The following is a 19,573-nucleotide window of genomic DNA, read 5'->3' on the forward strand; positions in this document are numbered from 1 at the left end:
TGTTTCACAGTTTCATTGTAGAGATATTTCACTTCTTTGGTTAATTCCTAGGTCTTGGATTTTATTTGTGGATATTGTAAATGGGATTACTTTTTAAACTTCTTTTTCAGATTGTTCACTGTTGACACATAGAAATGCTACTGATCTTTGCATGTTGATTTTGTATCCTGCAACATTACTGAGTTGGTTTATCAGTTCTAATAGTTTTTCGGTGGACTCTTTAGGTTTTTCCAAATATAAGATCATATAATCTACAAACAAGGATAATTTTACTTCTTCCATTCCAGTCTGGATGCCCTTTATTTCCTTCTCTTGTCTAATTGTTCTAACGAGAACTTCCAGTTCTATGTTGAATAACAGTGGTGACAGTAGGCATCCTTGTCATGTCCCAAATCTTAGAGGAGAGGCTTTCAGATTTTCCCCACTCAGTATGATACTAGCCATGCCAGCTGGTATCTCCCTAGGTCACATGCCACCCTAATTGATTGGCTGTATACCCAACCTGGCACTAGAAGTTGCCTAGGAATTGCAGTTCTTGTGTCCTAGACTGCCTTTCAAGTTTACCTAGGACCCCAGAGCACTTCACCCTGTGGTGGCTAGGCTTGCCAAGAAACTCAAGTTCTGACCACTGGCTAGGGCTGGTTCAAATGCTCCCTCCATTCCTGGGCACTGGCTGAGCCCAGCATGGCTTTATTCTCTGCTGTGACAGAGCAGCACTGAGTTCCATGTAAAATCCTTCAGTCACCATGCTGTCCCTCCCCAGAGTGCACAGATTCTCTTCTCTATGGTGCATGGCCACTGCTAGGGGGTGGGGTGGGGGTGGTGTCAGCAATTCAAGACTGTCTCTCTTGCCTTCCTCAATGTCTCTTTCCACAATATGAAGTGAAAACCAGGTACCACAGTTGCTCACCTGATTTTTGGTCCTCGTGATGATGCTTTTATGTGTGCAGATAGTTGATAAAATCTGGTGTTCCTGTGGTGGGGGGCGGGTGGTATAGGCTTCTATTCCACATCTCGCTCTGCCCCTTCTCTGTTTTTCATCAAGGACACTAGAATCTTCCCAGTCATCAGGTTCAAGATACTGGAGTCACTCATCCATCCCCTTTCCCTCGACTCCCTTATTCAGCTGGCTGTCAGGTTCTGTCAATTCTTCTTGCCTAGTATTTCTCCTAAATATCCTCCCCTCTGTTCCAGAATGATTTGAAACTGACCTCTAGAGAAAGAGGATCCGTGGAAGAGTTTTCTAGTGATCTAGAAGGCTATCAGATAGAAGAGGGAGGCAGAGATATAGACCAAAGTAGGTGAAAGTACACATTAGTCCCTCCTCTAGGCCCCGAGAGTTACACCCATTCAGAAGCAGGGATTGTGAAAGAGCCTGCTGGAACAAAGAAGGGTACAGAGGGGGCCACTTCAAGATCCCTGACCACAAATTATTTTTCCTAGGCTGTTAATTGATAATTGATTAATAATAGTTATAATTGTGGTATTATAATTAGTAAATTATAATTTTGTATTATAATTTTAAATTTATATATAATTTTAAAATTATAATTTACTAATTGTAATGCCCCAATTATAATCTGTGGCCAGTTAGAAGAAGAGTATGGGACTAGTTTGTGCTTGAGCCACAATTCCAGGTCTACTGGGATAAATTGAGGAGCAGAGGCTGGACAAGAGCCATAAATCATCGGTGGTTATGAAACCACCTTTGCAAATTTATGATGGTGAGAAAATTATGACAGGGAAAGAGATCTGATTCAACTAACATCCATCTTGCTCTTGACCTCCAAACTGCCCTTGATCATTCCTGAGTTTAGGCCAAGCTAACTTTGGGAGACATTTATGTAAAAAGTAAAGTAGAGGTTCCTCTTCAAAGACTTTCCTCCCCAACTAATTAGAAATAAATAGTAACTTCTCTTAGAAGCAAAATTTATTCAAAGACCTGTGCTAACATTCTTAAATATCTGCTAGCCGTAACAGAGAAATCAATGTACTTTATGTTCTTAGCTCCCACAATTTAGCCTAAATATTTGCCCTGGCATGCTCATACTGGTCCAAGCAAGCATTAGGTTATAGCCTGTTCCTCTTCCTTATTTGAAGGTATTTTTACCTTTCTCAGCATTCCACAAGTTACTTCCTCCTTCCTTTGTTCTCCTCTGCCTTTGCCTCTCTTAAAAAGTTCTAAGTTGCTAGCCAATCGGGACAACTACAGAATATGAGGTCCCGTTCCAGCCAGTGGAAACCGGACACAGCAGTGGGGTGAACACATCAGGTTATAAATGACCCTGTCTCCTTTGTTGAGTGTACTCTTATGGCAAAACTGCTGGCGAGTGTACCCTTTCTGCAGAAAGTATAAAAATGGCCTTGCTGAGAAAATTAAATTTATTTTCAAGTGCTATTTCATTACGGTACTGGGGAACAAGCATTTCAAACATTTAGTTTATAGTTTAAATGATAATAGCCCTTCCCTAAAACTAACCCACCTTTGTAAAGCTAATGAAAGGCCACCAGGTTAGGAGGATGAGAGGAGCCTAAATTCTGCTAAGGTGTAGAGGTAAACAATTACTAGCCATTATTCCAGAGATCATAAGATTTGCAACTCCCCCAATTACTCCTGCAGATAATATCATGATTGTAGAACCTAAGATTGACAATTTGAGATGTATTTTCAGGTTTTTGCATTTCTGACAATCAACCGATGGCTCCACCTGGACCTGCCAACCCCGCCAAGCAGTCATGGACCCAGAAGCAGACTCCTTGGCCTGCCAAACTATCCTTACAAAACCCTAGCCTCCAACTTTTCAGGAAGATTGATTTGAGTAATAACTCCATTTCCCACGTGGCACGGCTGGCCTCAATGATTAAACTCTATTGCAATGCTGTGGTCTCAGTGAATTGGTTTTGTCTGTGCAATGGGCAGGAAGAACCCATGGGGCGGTTACAGTTACATTCATTCATTCCATAAATATATTTGAATACTCACTCTGTGTCAGGCACTTTGCTCAGTACTGAGGGTATAGGAATAAGTCTGCCATCATGAAACATAGTCAGGGAGTACAGCGAATGGGGAGAAAAGTTAAACAGTTCTTCAAATATACAACGATGAGTGATGGTAGGCACTGTAAGGGAAAAATGGAGTAGGGAGCTGAGCTGGCCGTGGGGGTGCACCCCAACCACCTTGCACATGTGTTCTCAGGACTTCCTGAGGGCTGTCATGGGCCATGGTCACTCATATTTGGCTCAGAATAAATCTCTTCAAATATTTTAGAGTTCGACTCTTTTCATCAACAGGTGGGAATAGATGATCCCCTGCCAGGTTTGGGGAGAAAGGTGTGAGGACTAAACTCTGATTTTTTTTATCTTGCCCAAATTCCTAAGGGGTCTGGGGAGTCATGCCCTACAAATCATAAATTCTCATCAGATGGGTTTTATTTAACGCTATATATTGTGACTGACTTTCCAACCTAGCTCTGGCATAACATTAGGAGACAAGGAAAAAAATCAAAATATTTTACCCCAAAACATGTTTCTTTGCCATATTTTGAAATGACCCTGCAAAGTTGTTCTTTGTGGGGGAAAATGTGCAACTGTAAAGAATCTCTGTTAACATAGCTAGGTTTTTTTCTTCCAGACCCTCCTGATCTCCTAAAGAGATTAACTGAGACCTGAATAGGAAACATTTGTCATCCATTGTCTCTAAGGGCAGCCACGATCAGACTTCAAAAGAACTTTGGTCTCCACAATCTTTATCTTAATCTGAACTTTCCCTTTCTATGAATTCCAGGTCTTTAGACAAACTCAACCAATTGTCAACCAGAAAATGTTTAAATTCACCTATAGCCTGGAAGCCCCCTGCCCCCCTCCTTCCTGCTTTGAGTTGTCCCACCTTTCTGGACCAAACAACCTATGTATATCTTTTTTTCTTTTTTTTTTTCTTTTTTTTTTTTTTTGAGATGGATGGAGTTTTGCTCTGTCACCTAGGCTGAAGTGCAGTTGTGTGATCTCAGCTTACTGCAACTTCTGCCTCCTGGGTTCAAGTGATTCTTGTGCCTCAGCCTCCTGAGTGGCTGGGATCACAGGTGTGCACCACTATGCCTGGCTAATTTTTTTGTATTTTTAGTAGAGATGGGGGTTACACCATGTTGGCCAGGCTGGTCTCAAACTCCTGACCTCAAGTGATCCACCCACCTCGGCCTCCCAAAGTGCTGGGATTACAGGCGTGAGCCACTATGCCCAACCCCAAACCTATGTATTTCTTCAATGTATTTGATTGGGGTCTCTTGCCTCTCTAAAATGTATAAAACCAGGCTGCACCCCAACCACCTTGCACATGTGTTCTCAGGACCTCCTGAGGGCTGTCATGGGCCATGGTCACTCATATTTGGCTCAGAATAAATCTCTTCAAATATTTTAGAGTTCGACTCTTTTCGTCAACAGGTGGGAATAGATGATGCCCTGCCAGTGTCAGGGTCACCCTAGGCCGTTGGCCCCCTGAGGTCACCAGCACTTTCCTGGATTTCTCTCACAAGTTCTCCCTCATTCTGGCTCAGGAAGAGAGATTGCTTCTCTCACCCCCAAACACTCACAGACACTGAGGCCCTTTCTTATTCTGGAGCAAGCAGAAGCTCTTGACAAGCCCAATAAAGTCAAAAAGCAGTTACCTAAAAAGAGAAAGGAAATGCACCATCCTCTTCCTGCTGCTGCCTCCCCGGAACAGGCCTCATCAGCCCTACCTCTGGCTGTGGCAATAGCCTTGGGGTTTCAGGAAGATAACAGTTACAGCTACTCCACTCTTAGGGGCTGAATTGGGTCCTTTCAAAAAGCCTGTGTTGAAGCCCCAGACCCTTAGAATGTGACTGTATCTGTAGGCAAGGCATTTTAAGAGGTGATTAAGGTAAAATGAAGTCATGTGGTTGGGCCCTCATCCAATATGACTGGAGTCCTCATAAGATGAGAAGATTAAGACACAAACGCAGAGACCTGGGGAAGGTGGCTATCTGCAAGCCAAAGAGAGAGGCCTCAGAAGAAACCAAACCCTCTGACATATTGATCTTGGACTTCTGGCCTCCAGAACAGTAAGAAAATAAGTTTCTGTTGTTCAAGCCACCTGGTCTGTGGGTTTTGTTATGGCAGTGAGGACTAAACTCTGACGTTTTTCTTCTCTTGCCTAAATTCCTATTTAAGGGGCCTGGGGAGTCACAACCTACAAACCATAAAATCTCAACAGAGGGGTTTTGTTTAACCTTACATAATGTGGCTCACTTTCCATACTGACTCTCACATAACATCACATGACGGATAAGAAGGAAATCAAATATTTTACCACCAAATAAATATGTTTCTTTGCCATATTTTAAAATGGCCTGCAGAGCCATTCTCATGGGGGGAAATTGCATTTGTAAAAAATCTCTGCTAACATAACTAGATCTTTCCCCCTTCCAGGCCCTCCCAAGCCTGAAGAAATTAATTGAGTCTAGCACCTTTTTGGGGTCTGAATAGAAAACATTTGCCATCTATTGTCTCTAAGGGTGGCCACCCATGAGGCTTCATCTACCTAATGAGAACCCTGGTCTCCACAACTTCTTATCTTGACCCAGACACACCCTTCTATTGATTCCAGGCCTTTAGATAATAACTTAACTCTTTCAACCAATAGCCAATCAGAAAGTCTTGGAGTCCCCCTATGACCTGTAACCCCCACCCCGACTCCCTCTTTGAGTTCTGTCACCTTTCGAACCTGAATCAATCATAAAACCTGGCTGCAGCCCAACCACCTTAGGCACATGTTCTCAGGACCTCTTGGGACTGTGCCTTAGGCCTTGGCCACTCATATTTGGTTCAGAATAAACGTCTTTAAATATTTTACAGAGTTTGACTTTTTTTATCCACAGCAGCCCAAGCAAGCTAACGTATCCTCCTTCCTCATTTCACCCAGGAAGGAAGTGAGGCTGGATGGGGAAAGCGCACCATTGGCCTCAAGCCGCAAGATCTGCACTGGTTCCAGGGGCTGGGACTAGGACCCAGATCTGATTCCAGTGCAGCGTCCCATGTCCAGACCCATTCAACTTGGAAACCAAAAGTAAAATTCTAGGCCCCACAACCAACTGAATGGACCCCTCCTCTCAGCCAAAGGCATTCCAAAGTTAACCTGAGAAACAGTTCAGACTGTGATGGGAAGTGGGGGTTGGATATGCCTTATTATGCCCTCTCCCCCTTTGGAATTCAGGCACAACTGACCAGCATTAACATTAAAACAAAAATCTGAAGACTGACTAAACAGACTCATTGTAGCAATAAGACACCAAGTTCTATCCTGGCTCTAGTATAGCATCACATGACAGTGGGCCCTGAAAGAAATTAAACTATTTTACCCCAAAATATTAATATACATATTTGACATATTTTGAAATGGCCCTGCAAACCTCACTCTTGTGGGGAAAATCTGCTCTGCAAAGAATCCCCTTCCCTTTCCAAGTCTTTTCCCTGATCCAGGCATCTTTTTAGGTCTGATAAGAGCTCTGATGCCTGCTTCCGGGAGGCTTCATCTGCATGATAAAACCTTGGTCTCCACACCCCTTAACTTAACCCAGACACTCCCTTCTACTGAGTCCAGGTCTGTAGGTACTTACTTAACTCTTTCAATCAATAACCAATCAGGAAGTCTTTGAATCCACCTATGACCTGGAAGCCCACCTCTTCGAGTTGTCCCGCCTTTCTGGACCAAACCAATGTACATATCACATGTATTGCTTGATGTCTCATGTCTCCCTAAAATGTATAAAACCAAAATCTAGCTCAATAATCTTGAGCACACATTCTCAGGATCTCCTGGGGCTGTGTCACAGGCCACTGGTCACTCATATTTGGGTCAGAATAAATCTCTTCAACTATTTCAGAATTTGACCCTTTTCTTCAACAAACTGGCCCCTCCACCCTTGGCTTCCTCTCACTGTGTATACACAGCACCCTTCCTGAGCACGTCTGATTGAATTTCTCCAAATAAGCACCTTCAGTAACCCAGCTCCACCTACTCGGCAACATCTGAACAAACTCAGCTCCGCACCCAAAGCCCTTCTAGTTCCATGCTAAGTCAATGCTTCTCAAACTTTAAAGTGCATCAGAATCACCTGGAGGGCCTGTTAAAATGCAGATTCCTGGTCCCAGCTTCCAGAGAGTGCTCCTCAGTTGGTCTGGGGTGGGGACCCCAGACTTGCATTTTTAACAAGTTTCCAGGTGAGGCTGATGCTGGTGGCTTGTGGACCACAGCTTAGGTAGCACTGGCTAAGATACCTTATCCCAGGACCCTTCATGCACTCTCCCTCCATCCAGGGAGCTGCTTACTCTGCCCTCAGCACCCCATGCGCTTGAGCCTTTGCCCAGCCTGGTCCTGGTCCAGGAATTCCCTGCTGCCAAGTCTGATGCAATGGGTCAGATCCTGGAACCTCCTAACTCAGGATAAAGTTGAGAGGTTGTGCTGCTTTTTAAAGGGAAAGCCTTATTGGGATTTGAACCAGAACTGGAAGGACTGTAGTAAAATGCAGATATTTGGGCCCACCCCCAGATACAGGCCTCGCTGTGGGACATGCTGCTATGGTCACTTTCTCCATGTACAGATGAACAAAGGGTGGCCCAGAGATAGGAAGTGACTTTCCCAAGGGCACACAGCACATTAGACGAGAGGCTGAAGAGGAAGTCAAGTTTCAAGTCTCCCTCCTGCGCAGTTCTGTGCTTCTTGTGCTGCCTTTTCCAAGCTTAAGGGGCTCTGCTTTTTCCCCTTCCCTCATTCTACTTTCTTGTGACCCCAGCTGGGCCCCAGCATTTCCAGCTGATGCTGAAATGGAGCCTCAGGGGGCTGTAAAACTTGGAAAAGGAAGAAGAGTAGAGGAAGGGGCAAGAAAATGAGAGGAAGAGAGCCAGGCGTGGTGGCTCATGCCTGTAATCCCAGCACTTTGGGAGGCCAAGGCGGGCGGATCACGAGGTCAGGAGATCGAGACCATCCTGGCCAACATGGTGAAACTCAGTCTTTACTAACAATACAAAAATTAGCCGGGCGTGGTGGCACATGCCTGTAGTCCCAGAGAGGATGAGGCAGGAGAATTGCTTGAACCCAGGAGGCGGAGGCTGCAGTGAGCTGAGATCGCGCCACTGCACTGCAGCCTGGCAACAGAGCAAGACTCCATCTCAAAAAAAAAAAAAAAAAAAAAATGAGGGGAAGAGATAAAACCCTTTGTGGTGAAGGGAGGAAGGAATGGGAAGTCACCCAAGGCGGTCCAGGGAGCTGGGGGTGGGGCTGTTTCTGTAACCTAAGCACACGTACCACCTCCCCTTCCTCTGACCTAATGAGGGCTCGAGTTGGAAACCACAAACCCTCGTTGGCCCCACAGGAGCCAGCCTCTGGCTTCCCTCTGCAATGGCCATGTGCTGCAGACCCGGAGTGGGTAGTTAGTTGGTTAATGCCAGTCTTCCTCCCCTGGACACTGAATTCTGCTGACAGCCCCCGCCTAGCCAGAGCTCTGCTGTATACCGCCGGGAGTGGGGCTGGTGTGGAGCCTGGAGGTCGCCCGCTGCCCTCCTAGGGCTGCTCCAGACAGCATTAAGACCCTGCAGGTCGCAGGTGAGACTAACAGCTGGGAGAGCTGCTCCAGGCATTTAGGACCCTGACTGGGGCAGATGAGTCAGCCCAGTGGGGGCAGGGCTCCTGGAACGAGGATCTACAGTTGGAGTTGCCCCACTCTCATGTCACCTGGAGAAAAACTGGACCCAATTCCTGACAGCTTCATTCTGCAACCACCAGTCTTCCACCCGGTGAGTTGTCACTCTAATGTGGAACCTCCTCGGTCTCTGGGCTCTTCCCTTCCAACTGGGCCCACACTCCTGGGTGGTGGGGTGGAGAGGACCTCAGTCTTTCTGCTTCTCCCAGCACCTGCCCTGGGTTCTGGAAGGCCCTCCTGAGCTTAGTAAAGTGGCTGACTGCTAATTCCCACTTGGGTGTAAATGACTGCTAGGCTTCCAGGGTCACTGCATTTCGAAAGTGGTGAAGACTGGAGCCGCAGTGCTCTGCCCCTACTGTAATGGATGCTAGGAGGATGAGGGTGTGGGTAGGATTGTTGGGGGAATGCTGATTACTTAGTAAGGACAGTCTCATCCCCAGCCTGGAAGGAAGGGTCGGGTGGGAATTTCCACTCAGGGATAGGGGTTGGGGGTGTTTCTCTCTTCCTCCTCCAGCTCAGTCAGTGCCCAAGAGGTTTTCTGAAGCCAGGCAATGATTTACAGAAGGCTGAATTCCCAGCAGACACCCCCTACTAATGAGCATTAATTATCACTTTCCCTTACTTGGCCCTCCCCTCCTATGTCCACTCAGTTAATTACAGGCCTGGAGGGAGCCTGGGAATGGGAAGTGATCAACTGCTGAACCAACCAGCTGAGCTTGCCAAGCTGGCATCCCAAGCCTCCCTCCCATGCTTCTCAGGTGCCTGAGGAATGGGCTGAAGCAGCTGCCCAGGTTACAGCAGCTCCTTGCTTTAGAGGCTGCGAGCTCCAACCTGGAGGGCCATCCTGGTGGGTTTCAGTTTTTTCTAGGTGGTTTGGGTTCCTAAAGTTTGCTGGGAGTTAGAGAGCAACACAGGAAGGACAATCCTGTGATACCACTGATATGTACCTGCCATCCTGCTCACACTCATTCCAAACACATCTATGCAGAGCCCTCACGGTGTCAGGTGAGGCACTGAGCCTACAGGAGGGAAAGACAAGGCTTCAGTTTTGAGGGGCTTATAAACTCCTAGGGAAAAAAGCCAACCATTCGCTCTAAGCCAAGGGCCAAGCCAGCCACATGAGCAAAATGCCCTGGGAGCTCAGGGGAAGAAAGGAATAATCCAGAAACCCAAGTGGATGATGCTTGGAAAAAGAGTCAGGGTGGAAAGAGACAAGAGGAACAGCCCAGAAAAGGCAGGAAGTTGTAAAACTATATGATGTATTTTAGGAAGGCCAGGTAACTTCTTTTTTTTTTTTTTTTTTTTTTTTTTTTTTTTTGAGACCAAGTCTTGCTTTTTTGCCCAGGCTGGAGTACAGTGGCGTGATCTCAGCTCACTGCAACCTCCTCCACCTCCCGGGCTCAAGCAATTCTCCTGCCTCAGCCTCCTGAGTAGCTGGGATTAGAGGTGCATGCCACCATGCCCAGCTAATTTTTGTATTTTTAGTAGAGATAGGGTTTCACCATGTTGGCCAAGCTGGTCTCGAACTCCTGACCTCAAGTTGATCCACCCACCTCAGCTTCCCAGAGTGCTGAGATTACAGGCATGAGCCACAGAGCCCAGCCCAGGTAACTTCTACATGGGGAAAGGTGAGCCTGGGAAGGCCATTGTTAAGTGTCTCTCCAGGGGTCCATTTCAGAGTTAGCTGTCAGTTCCTAACTTGTCCATTCTTCTTGCCTCCCAGTTCCTAGTCTCCAGCCACTCAACAGTCCTCAGAAAGCCCCAGTACCAGGCTTCTGGGGACCAGGGTGGCATCTAGTGGATGGCAAGCCTCCCTGGGGTCACTGCAGCCTGTTGTGCCCTAGGAGCTGGGGAAAGGCAACTGGCTGGTGCTGAATTTGGCAAGGGAGCTGAATTTGACTTCTCTGGTGTAATGCAGCTTTGCCGTGTGACGGTCCAGGAAAGGGGATTAGGTGGAAGAAAATATTTCAGTGAACACTGATTTTTACCTATAAGGAATTTTCTGTTTGGGGAGGAAAAGTTGAGTTTTATTCTGCTCCTTTCCTCCCACTCGCCTGACATAGAGGTCCCTAAGCCCTTTCTCCAACCCTGCATGGACGAGTTTCTCTTCTTGTTCAGGTGGTTCCTTATGTCACGACGATTTTTGGAGGCCTGCGTGCAGGCAAGATGGTCGTGCTGCAAGGAGTGGTCCCTCTAGATGCACACAGGTAAGGCGGGGGAGGTGGCCCAGGGGGTGCTGGAGCTCAGCCCTAGAGGCATCGAGCTGGAGGGCTCCTCCCTGCCACCGAGATCTCTGTGGGTCTCTGGTCAGAACCGCACTTTGAGAGCCTCACGTCCCAGTAGGTTTCAGGTGGACTTCCAGTGTGGATGCAGCCTGTGTCCCCGGCCAGATATTGCCTTCCACTTCAACCCTCGCTTCCATACCACCAAGCCCCATGTCATCTGCAACACCCTGCATGGTGGACGCTGGCAAAGGGAGGCCCGGTGGCCCCACCTGCCCCTGCGAAGAGGCTCCAGCTTCCTCATCCTCTTTCTCTTCGGGAATGAGGAAGTGAAGGTGAAGGAAGGGATGGGCATTGGGTGGTCTAGAATTTGTGTCCTTGCGCCCTTCCTTCCCTCAGCCAGACTCCCCACGACGCAGTGTTGAGTGGCATTGGTAGTGGTCAGGTACCAAGAGGACCAAGGAGCTGCCATGCCCGGTTCCAGGCTGCCCTGGGCCCACATGGCAGCAAGAAAGCTCTACAGTGCCTGGCTCCAAAGAGGGCACTGCTGCCATAGTCATGGCAAGCACTTAGAGAGCACCTACTGTATACCAGGAACTGTTCTAAGCCCTTTAAAGGTATCTGCTCATTGAATGCTCACAATAACCCCATTAGGTAGGTACCTTCATTATCCCCATCTTACAGCCACAGTGGCAGGGGAGAGGGAGAGAGAACTTGATCTCAAGGTTTAGACCCCTAATGTGAGCTCCTGCCAGAAACGTGATGGGATCTTCAGACTTCTCCAGGAGACAGGGCAGCTGGCGGGAGGTGAGCCTCTTGAGCCTCAGTTTCCTCACGTAAATGGAGCAAAGATGACTCTTTGGGCTGCTGAGAAAGCACAATGAGGGGCCTCTGTTGGGGTAGAGGGAGCATTGAAGGTGCCTTGGTCTCCAGGCCAGCTCTGCAACCTTTGGAAGATTACTTAAGCCACCCAAGGCTCTGTAAAATGTACCTACCTCATAGAGATGACATGAAGTTAAGTGAGGCAAAATTGAGGAAAAAGTGCTTGGCAATGCCTGGGACATTGTTATGAACTCAATGAACATTAGCTGCTGATAAGCCAGCCTCTGTCTGTCTCTCCAGGTGAGTGTGAATGGACAGCACTTTCTCCACTTCCGCTACCAGCTCCCACTGTCTCATGTGGACACGCTGGGTATATTTGGTGACATCCTGGTAGAGGCTGTTGGATTCCTGAACATCAATGTAAGTTTCCTTGGGACCAAGGCCTGGGCAGTGGCAGCCTCTAATTTCCCCTGACTCCTGGACGGGCCTGGGACCCCTTCCTCCACCCTAGACTGAGAGAGAGGAGGCCCTGTGCACCAGTAATAGCCAAGGGGGAGGGAGTCCACTGAGGTTTCGGGTGTGAGTGGGCTGAGGGGGAAGAGAAAGTGATGGCAGAAAGGGGGTCCAGGAGCCGCAGGCAGGAGTCTGTACCCAGTGTGGGTCTGGTTAACACTGAGAAGCAATGGCCAGGAATGATTTGGCACACTGGGGGCCGAAACGGGTGGCAGCTGGCTTTATCATTCCCACCTGATGGGCTTATCAAAGCCCAGATTCCTGGGGCTTGCCACCAGAGATTCTGATTCAGTAAGTCCAAGGTGGAGCCTAGGAATTGGGATGTTCAAAATGCCAGCAAGAAGCTACCACTGACCAGCCGAATGGGAACATGAGGAGCTCTAAAGGCCAGGGCTCTGCCCACCTCCCAGACATAGGTAGGGGATTGCAGTGGTCCTAAATGCTGCTGATTCTTTTCTCTCTTTCTGAACAGCCATTTGTGGAGGGCAGCAGAGAGTACCCAGCTGGACATGTGAGTTTCTTGGCAGCAAGGTCTGAGCAGCCACACCAGCTGACCCGCCCTTCTGGACTGCTGCTCCCATTACACAAGGCCCAGCTGCCCCTTCCCTCACTGCTGCGGTTGCCATGGACACAGCTGGTTCTGCTTCAGTCTCTGGAGGGCCTGGATTTGCCTCTCCCAGCCCCTCTCCAGGCCCAGCTTGGGAGGATGAATGGGGGTGGGCTGCATGCAGAGGGGGCAAGACCCCGTATTCCTAGCAGGAGAGGCCATAGTTGAAATGCTCATTTCTCAAACCACCCCTGCGAGGTGGCTGGGGTTGGCCTTGCAGGACAGAAGGGGAGATGAGGCCCATGTACTGCCCAAGGCCACACAGGGAGTGGATGACAAATCCTCCACCCCGTTCTTCCCTATTATTCCAGCGCTGGTGAACCTCTGAAGTCCAGAGGATCCCACTGGGGCTCCAATGACTCACCTACTGCTGTGAGAGAGACAAGCCCCAAATATTCCCAATTTGTTAGAATAACAAGAGGTTCCCTTTTCCTGAGCAAATATCGCATGGCCTTGTGTCCTCTCTTTCTTTCCCTGACAGCCTTTCCTGCTGATGAGCCCCAGGCTGGTGAGTGAACCTCCCTCCTGCTCTGCCAGGGCTGGGGGCGCAGCCTGGGTGAGCAGCTAATGAGCTCAGCCTGGTGGGACATGCCCCCAGCCTCAGGATTTCCCCTTCCTTTATAGAAAACTGCAGGCTGTGGGTGGGCCAGGCAGCTTATGCCCCCAGCCGCATGATTTCCCCTTCCTTTATAGCAAGCTGCAGGCTGTGGGTGGGCTGGGCAGCTTCAGGCTGAAGCTCCAGCTTCATTTTACCTTTTCTCCACTTATTCTGAACATCATTACTTGATACTTCTCTGTGCCAGGCCCGGTGCCAGGCTCTAGGGTAGAGGAACAAGCTGGTCCCAGCCGTCCAGTTGCTCACAGGCTGGTGGGGGACAGACCACTAGATGGCAATTACAGTTAAGGATGCAGTGAAGGGAGAAGGACATGGTGGTCGGGACACAGAGAGGCCAAGCTCAGCCTGGAGGGGCTGGGGAAAGTGTTCGGCAGGAACAGAGTACAGGAGGCCGGGTGCTTAACAAATAAGCAGCGTGTCCTGGCGGCAGGCCTGGGCAGAACATGCCTGCCCCAATGCTCCCCTGGCCCCCGGGGATGGGTGGTCCTCCCCAGTCCCCCTGGAAGTCAACTTCTCAATACCTCCCTTGTTCCTTCAGGAGGTGCCCTGCTCACATGCTCTTCCCCAGGGTCTCTCGCCTGGGCAGGTCATCATAGTACGGGGACTGGTCTTGCAAGAGCCGAAGCAGTAAGTATCCAGCATCTAAGTGGAGGGGAGGGAGCAGCCTCTCTGTGACAGTCACATGCTATAAAACATCATCTCTTTTAATCTCCTAGCACCACCATTTAATCCCCATTTTACAGATGAGGAAACAGAGGAGCAGAAAGGAGAAGTGGCCCAATTTGGCAAAGCTTATGAAGGTCAGGCTGGGACTGGGACCGACAGCCCCACTGCTGGGAGCATCATTCCTGCTGGTACATCTAGTCAGGCCTAGCCTCTTGTCCCAGGTCCTAGGAAAGGGGCCCCAGGAAAGGCCCTTCGTAGGTGCAGGCTGAGGCCCAGAGCAAACATGTAGCTTCCCATGGTAACACAATGTGTGGTTCAAAAGATACAGCCAGACTGCCCCAGAGAGGAGGGCTGGTATTTGGAAGCCAGGACTTGGAGGGACCCAGTGACTAAGTGGACACTACCAAACTTCTCCTACCTGGTGCTTTCAAACCCAGACCTGTGGCTCCAATCCAGTTAGACAGGAGCCACTGGCCGGCCTGCCTTGAGGAAACGCATTAGAGTTTATGACTTCTCTGGGCCAGAATGCCTGGGTTGGCATGTGCTCAGGACACCTACTTGTGCAACCTTAGGGCAGATACTTTTCCTCTCTGTGCCTCTGTTTTCCTCTCTGTAAGAAGGGGATGATAGGCCAGGCGCGGTGGCTCACGCCTATAATCCCAGCACTTTGGGAGGCCGAGGCGGGTGGATCACGAGGTCAGGAGTTGGAGACCAGCCTGACCAACATGGTGAAATCCTGACTCTACTGAAAATAGAAAAATTAGCCGGGCATGGTGGCGCATGCCTGTAATCCCAGCTACTCAGGAGGCTGAGGCAGGAGAATCGCTTGAACCCGGGAGGCAGATGTTGCAGTGATCCGAGATCGCGCCACTGCACTCCAGCCTGGGCAATACAGCGAGACTCCATCTCAAAAAAAAAAAAAAAAAAGATAGTGGGGATTGATAATAATGCCAACTTTAGGGGTGGTGCTTAGAATAGTGCCTGGTACATGGTAAGTGTTCACAAATGTGGGTACTACTGCAATCATCTCAGTGGAGGCAGGGGAGGGCAGAGTAAGGAAAGCACCCTATGTTCTCCTTCCTTAATTTTGTTTTTATTTTTAAGTCACTGACCTCACTAAACCCTTGCCCTGCACACTCCCGATCATGCCTATGAATTCTGGGACAGGCATGAAGCCCAGCACTCAATGGCCTCGGCCTCCAAAGACAGGCATGACTGAGTTGGATTCCTGGTTTTGTCTCTTATAAACAGTGCGGTCGTGGGCCAGTCACTAAACCTCTCTGAGTCTGAGTTTCCCTACCGGAAAAAGGTGAATGATAATTCCAGCCTGCTAGGGAAAATGAAAAGTGCTCAGTGATGGAACACTTCTTCCCACAAAACTTGGAGGCATGAGACCGGGTTCATATTGTAGCTCAAAGTCACAAGGTTACTAGTGACATAGTCAGCAAGTAACTGCTCTTTCCCAAGGGCCATGAATGCATGTGTCCTCAGAGGCCAGACAGGTCTCATAAATAGTGAGGAAACCAGTTGGGAAGGTGGTAAAGGGGAAGGAGTATCTCCATACACCCAGTCATGCCAGATCTTCTGACTATTTTTAAAGCAAAAATAGAAGCCATCTTTTATATAAACTCTCTCAATTTTTGAATATTATATTAAAGTTGAAGAATACTATGGACCAGACAAAACATTCCTATACACCAGTTCAGCCGAGATCCACCAACATGAAGATTTAGCACAGCACCTGGTATTTAGTGAGGCTGCAACCAATGCAGCTGCTGCTATTTTGTGAAAGCAACTGATGGCTTGAATGGGGCAGAGAGAGTAAGAGATGGAGGGCACAGGATTCATCTGCAGTGAAAATCTATCCCTCCTTCTCCACCTCATCCCTTCCCTCCTCCTTATTGAGTGGGAGTGTATGACTGCAGCCTCAAAGAGCTTCAACAGAGCTTCACTGGGCATCTGGTGATTTGTGATTATTCAGTGATCTAGTGGGCATCTAGTGATTCATGATTATCCAGTGATCTGGCGGGCTGAGCTGCATGAAGGTGAGGTAGGGAGACACTGAGGCCTCCTCACCAGGAGTTCGCAGGCCAGGGGAAGACACAGTGTTGTCTGGCAGGAGGGGGTAGGGGGAGCCATAGTGGGGCTGGAGGCTCCACGCAGTCCACTCTCCAGGGTTCCTGCCTTCCAAGCTTCTTCCCAACATTGGGCCCTGGCCACCTCCTTCCCAAAGTTGGAAACTTACGGGGCCTCCTCCTGTAAGGATCTACCAATAGCCCTTGAAAGGCCTGTCCAGGGTGGCCTTTTCCCCTACCTTACCTGCCTCTGCATCCCATCAGGATGCCGCGCCTTCTCCAGCATAGCTCTTCAAAGAAGGAAACTTGGGAAGTTCCCAAGACATAAAAATAATCTGGGCCGGGCGCGGTGGCTCAAGCCTGTAATCCCAGCACTTTGGGAGGCCAAGGTGGGCGGATCACAAGGTCAAGAGATCGAGACCACCCTGGCCAACATAGTGAAACCCCATCTCTACTAAAAATACAAAAATTAGCTGGGCGGTGCGGGCATGCACCTGTAGTCCCAGCTACTCCAGAGGCTGAGGCAGGAGAACTGCTTGAACCTGGGAGGAAGAGGTTGCAGTGAGCCGAGATCGTGCCACTGCACTCCAGCTTGGTGACAGAGCGAGACTCTGTCCCAAAAAAATAAAATAAAATAAAGAAAAATAATATAATCCGGTTGCCCTATTTGAGAGGCAGGTGCCAGATCCCCCCACCCCCAAATCTAGAGTCATGAATCCTAGTTCACATCCTAACCTAAGGCCCTACCACTATTACTAGTAACAGAGAAGTCATTTAACTTCTTGTCCTCATCACTTAAATGGGCTGACAAACCTCATAGCACAGAATTTGTGGGGATTAAGGAAAGGCAAACTAGCTTCTGTAAAACACCTACTGTGTGCTAGGAATTGCTAGTTTTCACATACATTATCTCCTTTGTTCCTTTTTTTTTTGGCTCTATGAGGTAGAGATTGTATTATATAGCAATATTTTTAAACAATAGGTATCATCTGAATGCTTATTACGTTCCAGGTGCTATTCTAAATAAGCATTTTTTTATGTATTCATTTAATTCTTACAACAATGCCACAGGCAGGTACAGGGCAGTTATGTTATTGTCACATTACAGATGAGGAAACTGAGGCACAGAGAGATTAAGAGTCTTGCCCAAGGTCACAGGACTAGAAAGTAGCAGAGCCAGGGTTGAATCGGGACTGCCTGACTCTAACCACTATGCTGTTTGGAAAACATTTAAGATAATACCTGGCACTTAGTTAGCATTCAATAAATGTTAGCTGTAGCTATCATCATCATAATCATCCCCATTTTCAGGAGGAGAAACTGAAGCTCAGGCTAGGCAATTTTCACACACTTCCCTCCCACCCCCATCCTCCTGTAGTCATAGATGGCAACCCTGGAGGTCAATCTCAAGTTCATCTAGAACTCGTGTTCTTTCCACTGTTCTGAGCATTCAGCCATGAGGCTGTCATAGGCCCTCAGTGCTTGTTTCTGGAGGCTGAAGCAGCTCAACCTTCCATCCACTCCCTGACCTCCATCCTTCCCCTGGGGGCTGAGCAGCGGCCTATGGGCAATGGGTGCTGATTCCTTCTCCTTCCTCCTGCTTCCTGCAGTTTTACTGTGAGCCTGAGGGACCAGGCTGCCCATGCTCCTGTGACACTCAGGGCCTCCTTCGCAGACAGAACTCTGGCCTGGATCTCCCGCTGGGGGCAGAAGAAACTGATCTCAGCCCCCTTCCTCTTTTACCCCCAGAGATTCTTTGAGGTAGGTCAGAGCCAAGTGATTACATCCCTTCAGGCTGGAACACAGAGCTGAAGTCCCATAATGACCTGGGAGATGCTGGGGCAGGTGTGCAGGACAGATGTTATGGGGTGGGAGGCCAGAGCCAGCAGAGCACAGCGAATGTCTGTACAGCAGTCCTCAACGCTCCACCCTGATGCCAGGGATCCCATGGCCAGAAACTCAATTGATGCAGGTGGGGGCCCAGGCATCAGCTTTATTAAAAAGCTCCCCTAATGATTCCGACGTGCAGAACCACTCCTCTACAGGAAGCAGCCCCAGTTACAGGTGGTGAAACTGAGGCCCAGGGCTGGGAAGATCCTTGTGAAAGACCACAGTGGGCTGGTGACAAGCCCGGCCCCTTGTCCTGTTCTTTTCCAGCACTGTACTGGGTGCCCCCTGGGTCCAGTCTTTGTGTCCTATGAGAGGAGGAGGGTCTCACTGGAGAGAGCGTCAGGCAGACAAGGGAAAGTCTGGCTGGAAGCTGCAACCCCCTCATGTCCTCCTTTCCCAGGTGCTGCTCCTGTTCCAGGAGGGAGGGCTGAAGCTGGCACTCAATGGGCAGGGGCTGGGGGCCACCAGCATGAACCAGCAGGCCCTGGAGCAGCTGCGGGAGCTCCGGATCAGTGGAAGTGTCCAGCTCTACTGTGTCCACTCCTGAGGATGGTTCCAGGGAAATACCGCCAGAAAACAAGAAGGTCAGCCCACTCCCAGGGCCCCACTCTCCTCCCCTCATTAAACCATCCACCTGACACCAGCACATCAGGCCTGGTTCACCTCTGGGGTCACGAGACTGAGTCTACAGGAGCTTTGGGCCTGAGGGAAGGCACAAGAGTGCAAAGGTTCCTCGAACTCTGCACCTTCCTCCACCAGGAGCCTGGGATATGGCTCCATCTGCCTTCAGGGCCTGGACTGCACTCACAGAGGCAAGTGTTGTAGACTAACAAAGATACTCCAAAATACAATGGCTTAAAGAATGTGGTCATTTATTCTTTATTATTTATTTATTTGTGGTCAAATAAATAAATAAGGTTATTTATTTATTTCGTTCTCATCTAGCAATTCTAGAGACAATGGTCCAGCTTAGCAGGGCAGCTCTGCTCCCTGGAGACATTCAGGGTCTGTCCTAGCCATTGTTCCACCACCCCCAGGGCATCATCATTGTCTCTGTGGCCCAAGCTCAGCTGCCACCCTATCTTGGCCTCACCCACTGAGAAGGCTAGTAGTGGCAGTGGACAAGACCCACCTGATATCATAAGCCCCAGACATGGGTCCGACACACACCAGCTACAGTCACATTTCATCTGCAGGCACTCAGTCTCGGTCACACTACCTGCAAGGGAGGCTGGAAATGTTCTTCAGTGGGACACATAAGACCGGCCACATGAAATAGAGTAGTCATAAAATAACAGAATAGTTTTATTCTATTACTATAAAAAACAGGGAGAATGGATTTTGGTGGATAGCCCCAGTCTCTGAGACAAGTAGATGCTGTTAATATCCTCATTTTATAACATAAGAAACTGACGCACAGAAAGGCTAATTTGCCAAGATCACACAGTGAG

General features: G+C 48.9%; 1 protein-coding gene across 1 annotated transcript; it reads left to right on the top strand.

Moving 5' to 3' along the window:
* Nucleotides 1–7,587: 7,587 nt before the first annotated feature.
* On the top strand, nt 7,588–19,048 carry LGALS12 (galectin 12). The gene is made up of 9 exons (XM_003828527.6): nt 7,588–8,805; nt 10,830–10,918; nt 11,055–11,268; nt 12,056–12,175; nt 12,741–12,779; nt 13,357–13,383; nt 14,030–14,118; nt 17,843–17,993; nt 18,523–19,048. Exons 1-9 carry the CDS (start codon nt 8,671–8,673, stop codon nt 18,667–18,669), a joined length of 1,011 nt encoding a protein of 336 aa, XP_003828575.3. The 5' UTR covers nt 7,588–8,670; the 3' UTR covers nt 18,670–19,048.
* The last annotated feature ends 525 nt before the right edge of the window (nt 19,049–19,573 follow it).

The sequence above is a fragment of the Pan paniscus genome, chromosome 9 (genome assembly GCF_029289425.2).
Source record: "Pan paniscus chromosome 9, NHGRI_mPanPan1-v2.0_pri, whole genome shotgun sequence".
Lineage (NCBI taxonomy): Eukaryota > Metazoa > Chordata > Mammalia > Primates > Hominidae > Pan > Pan paniscus.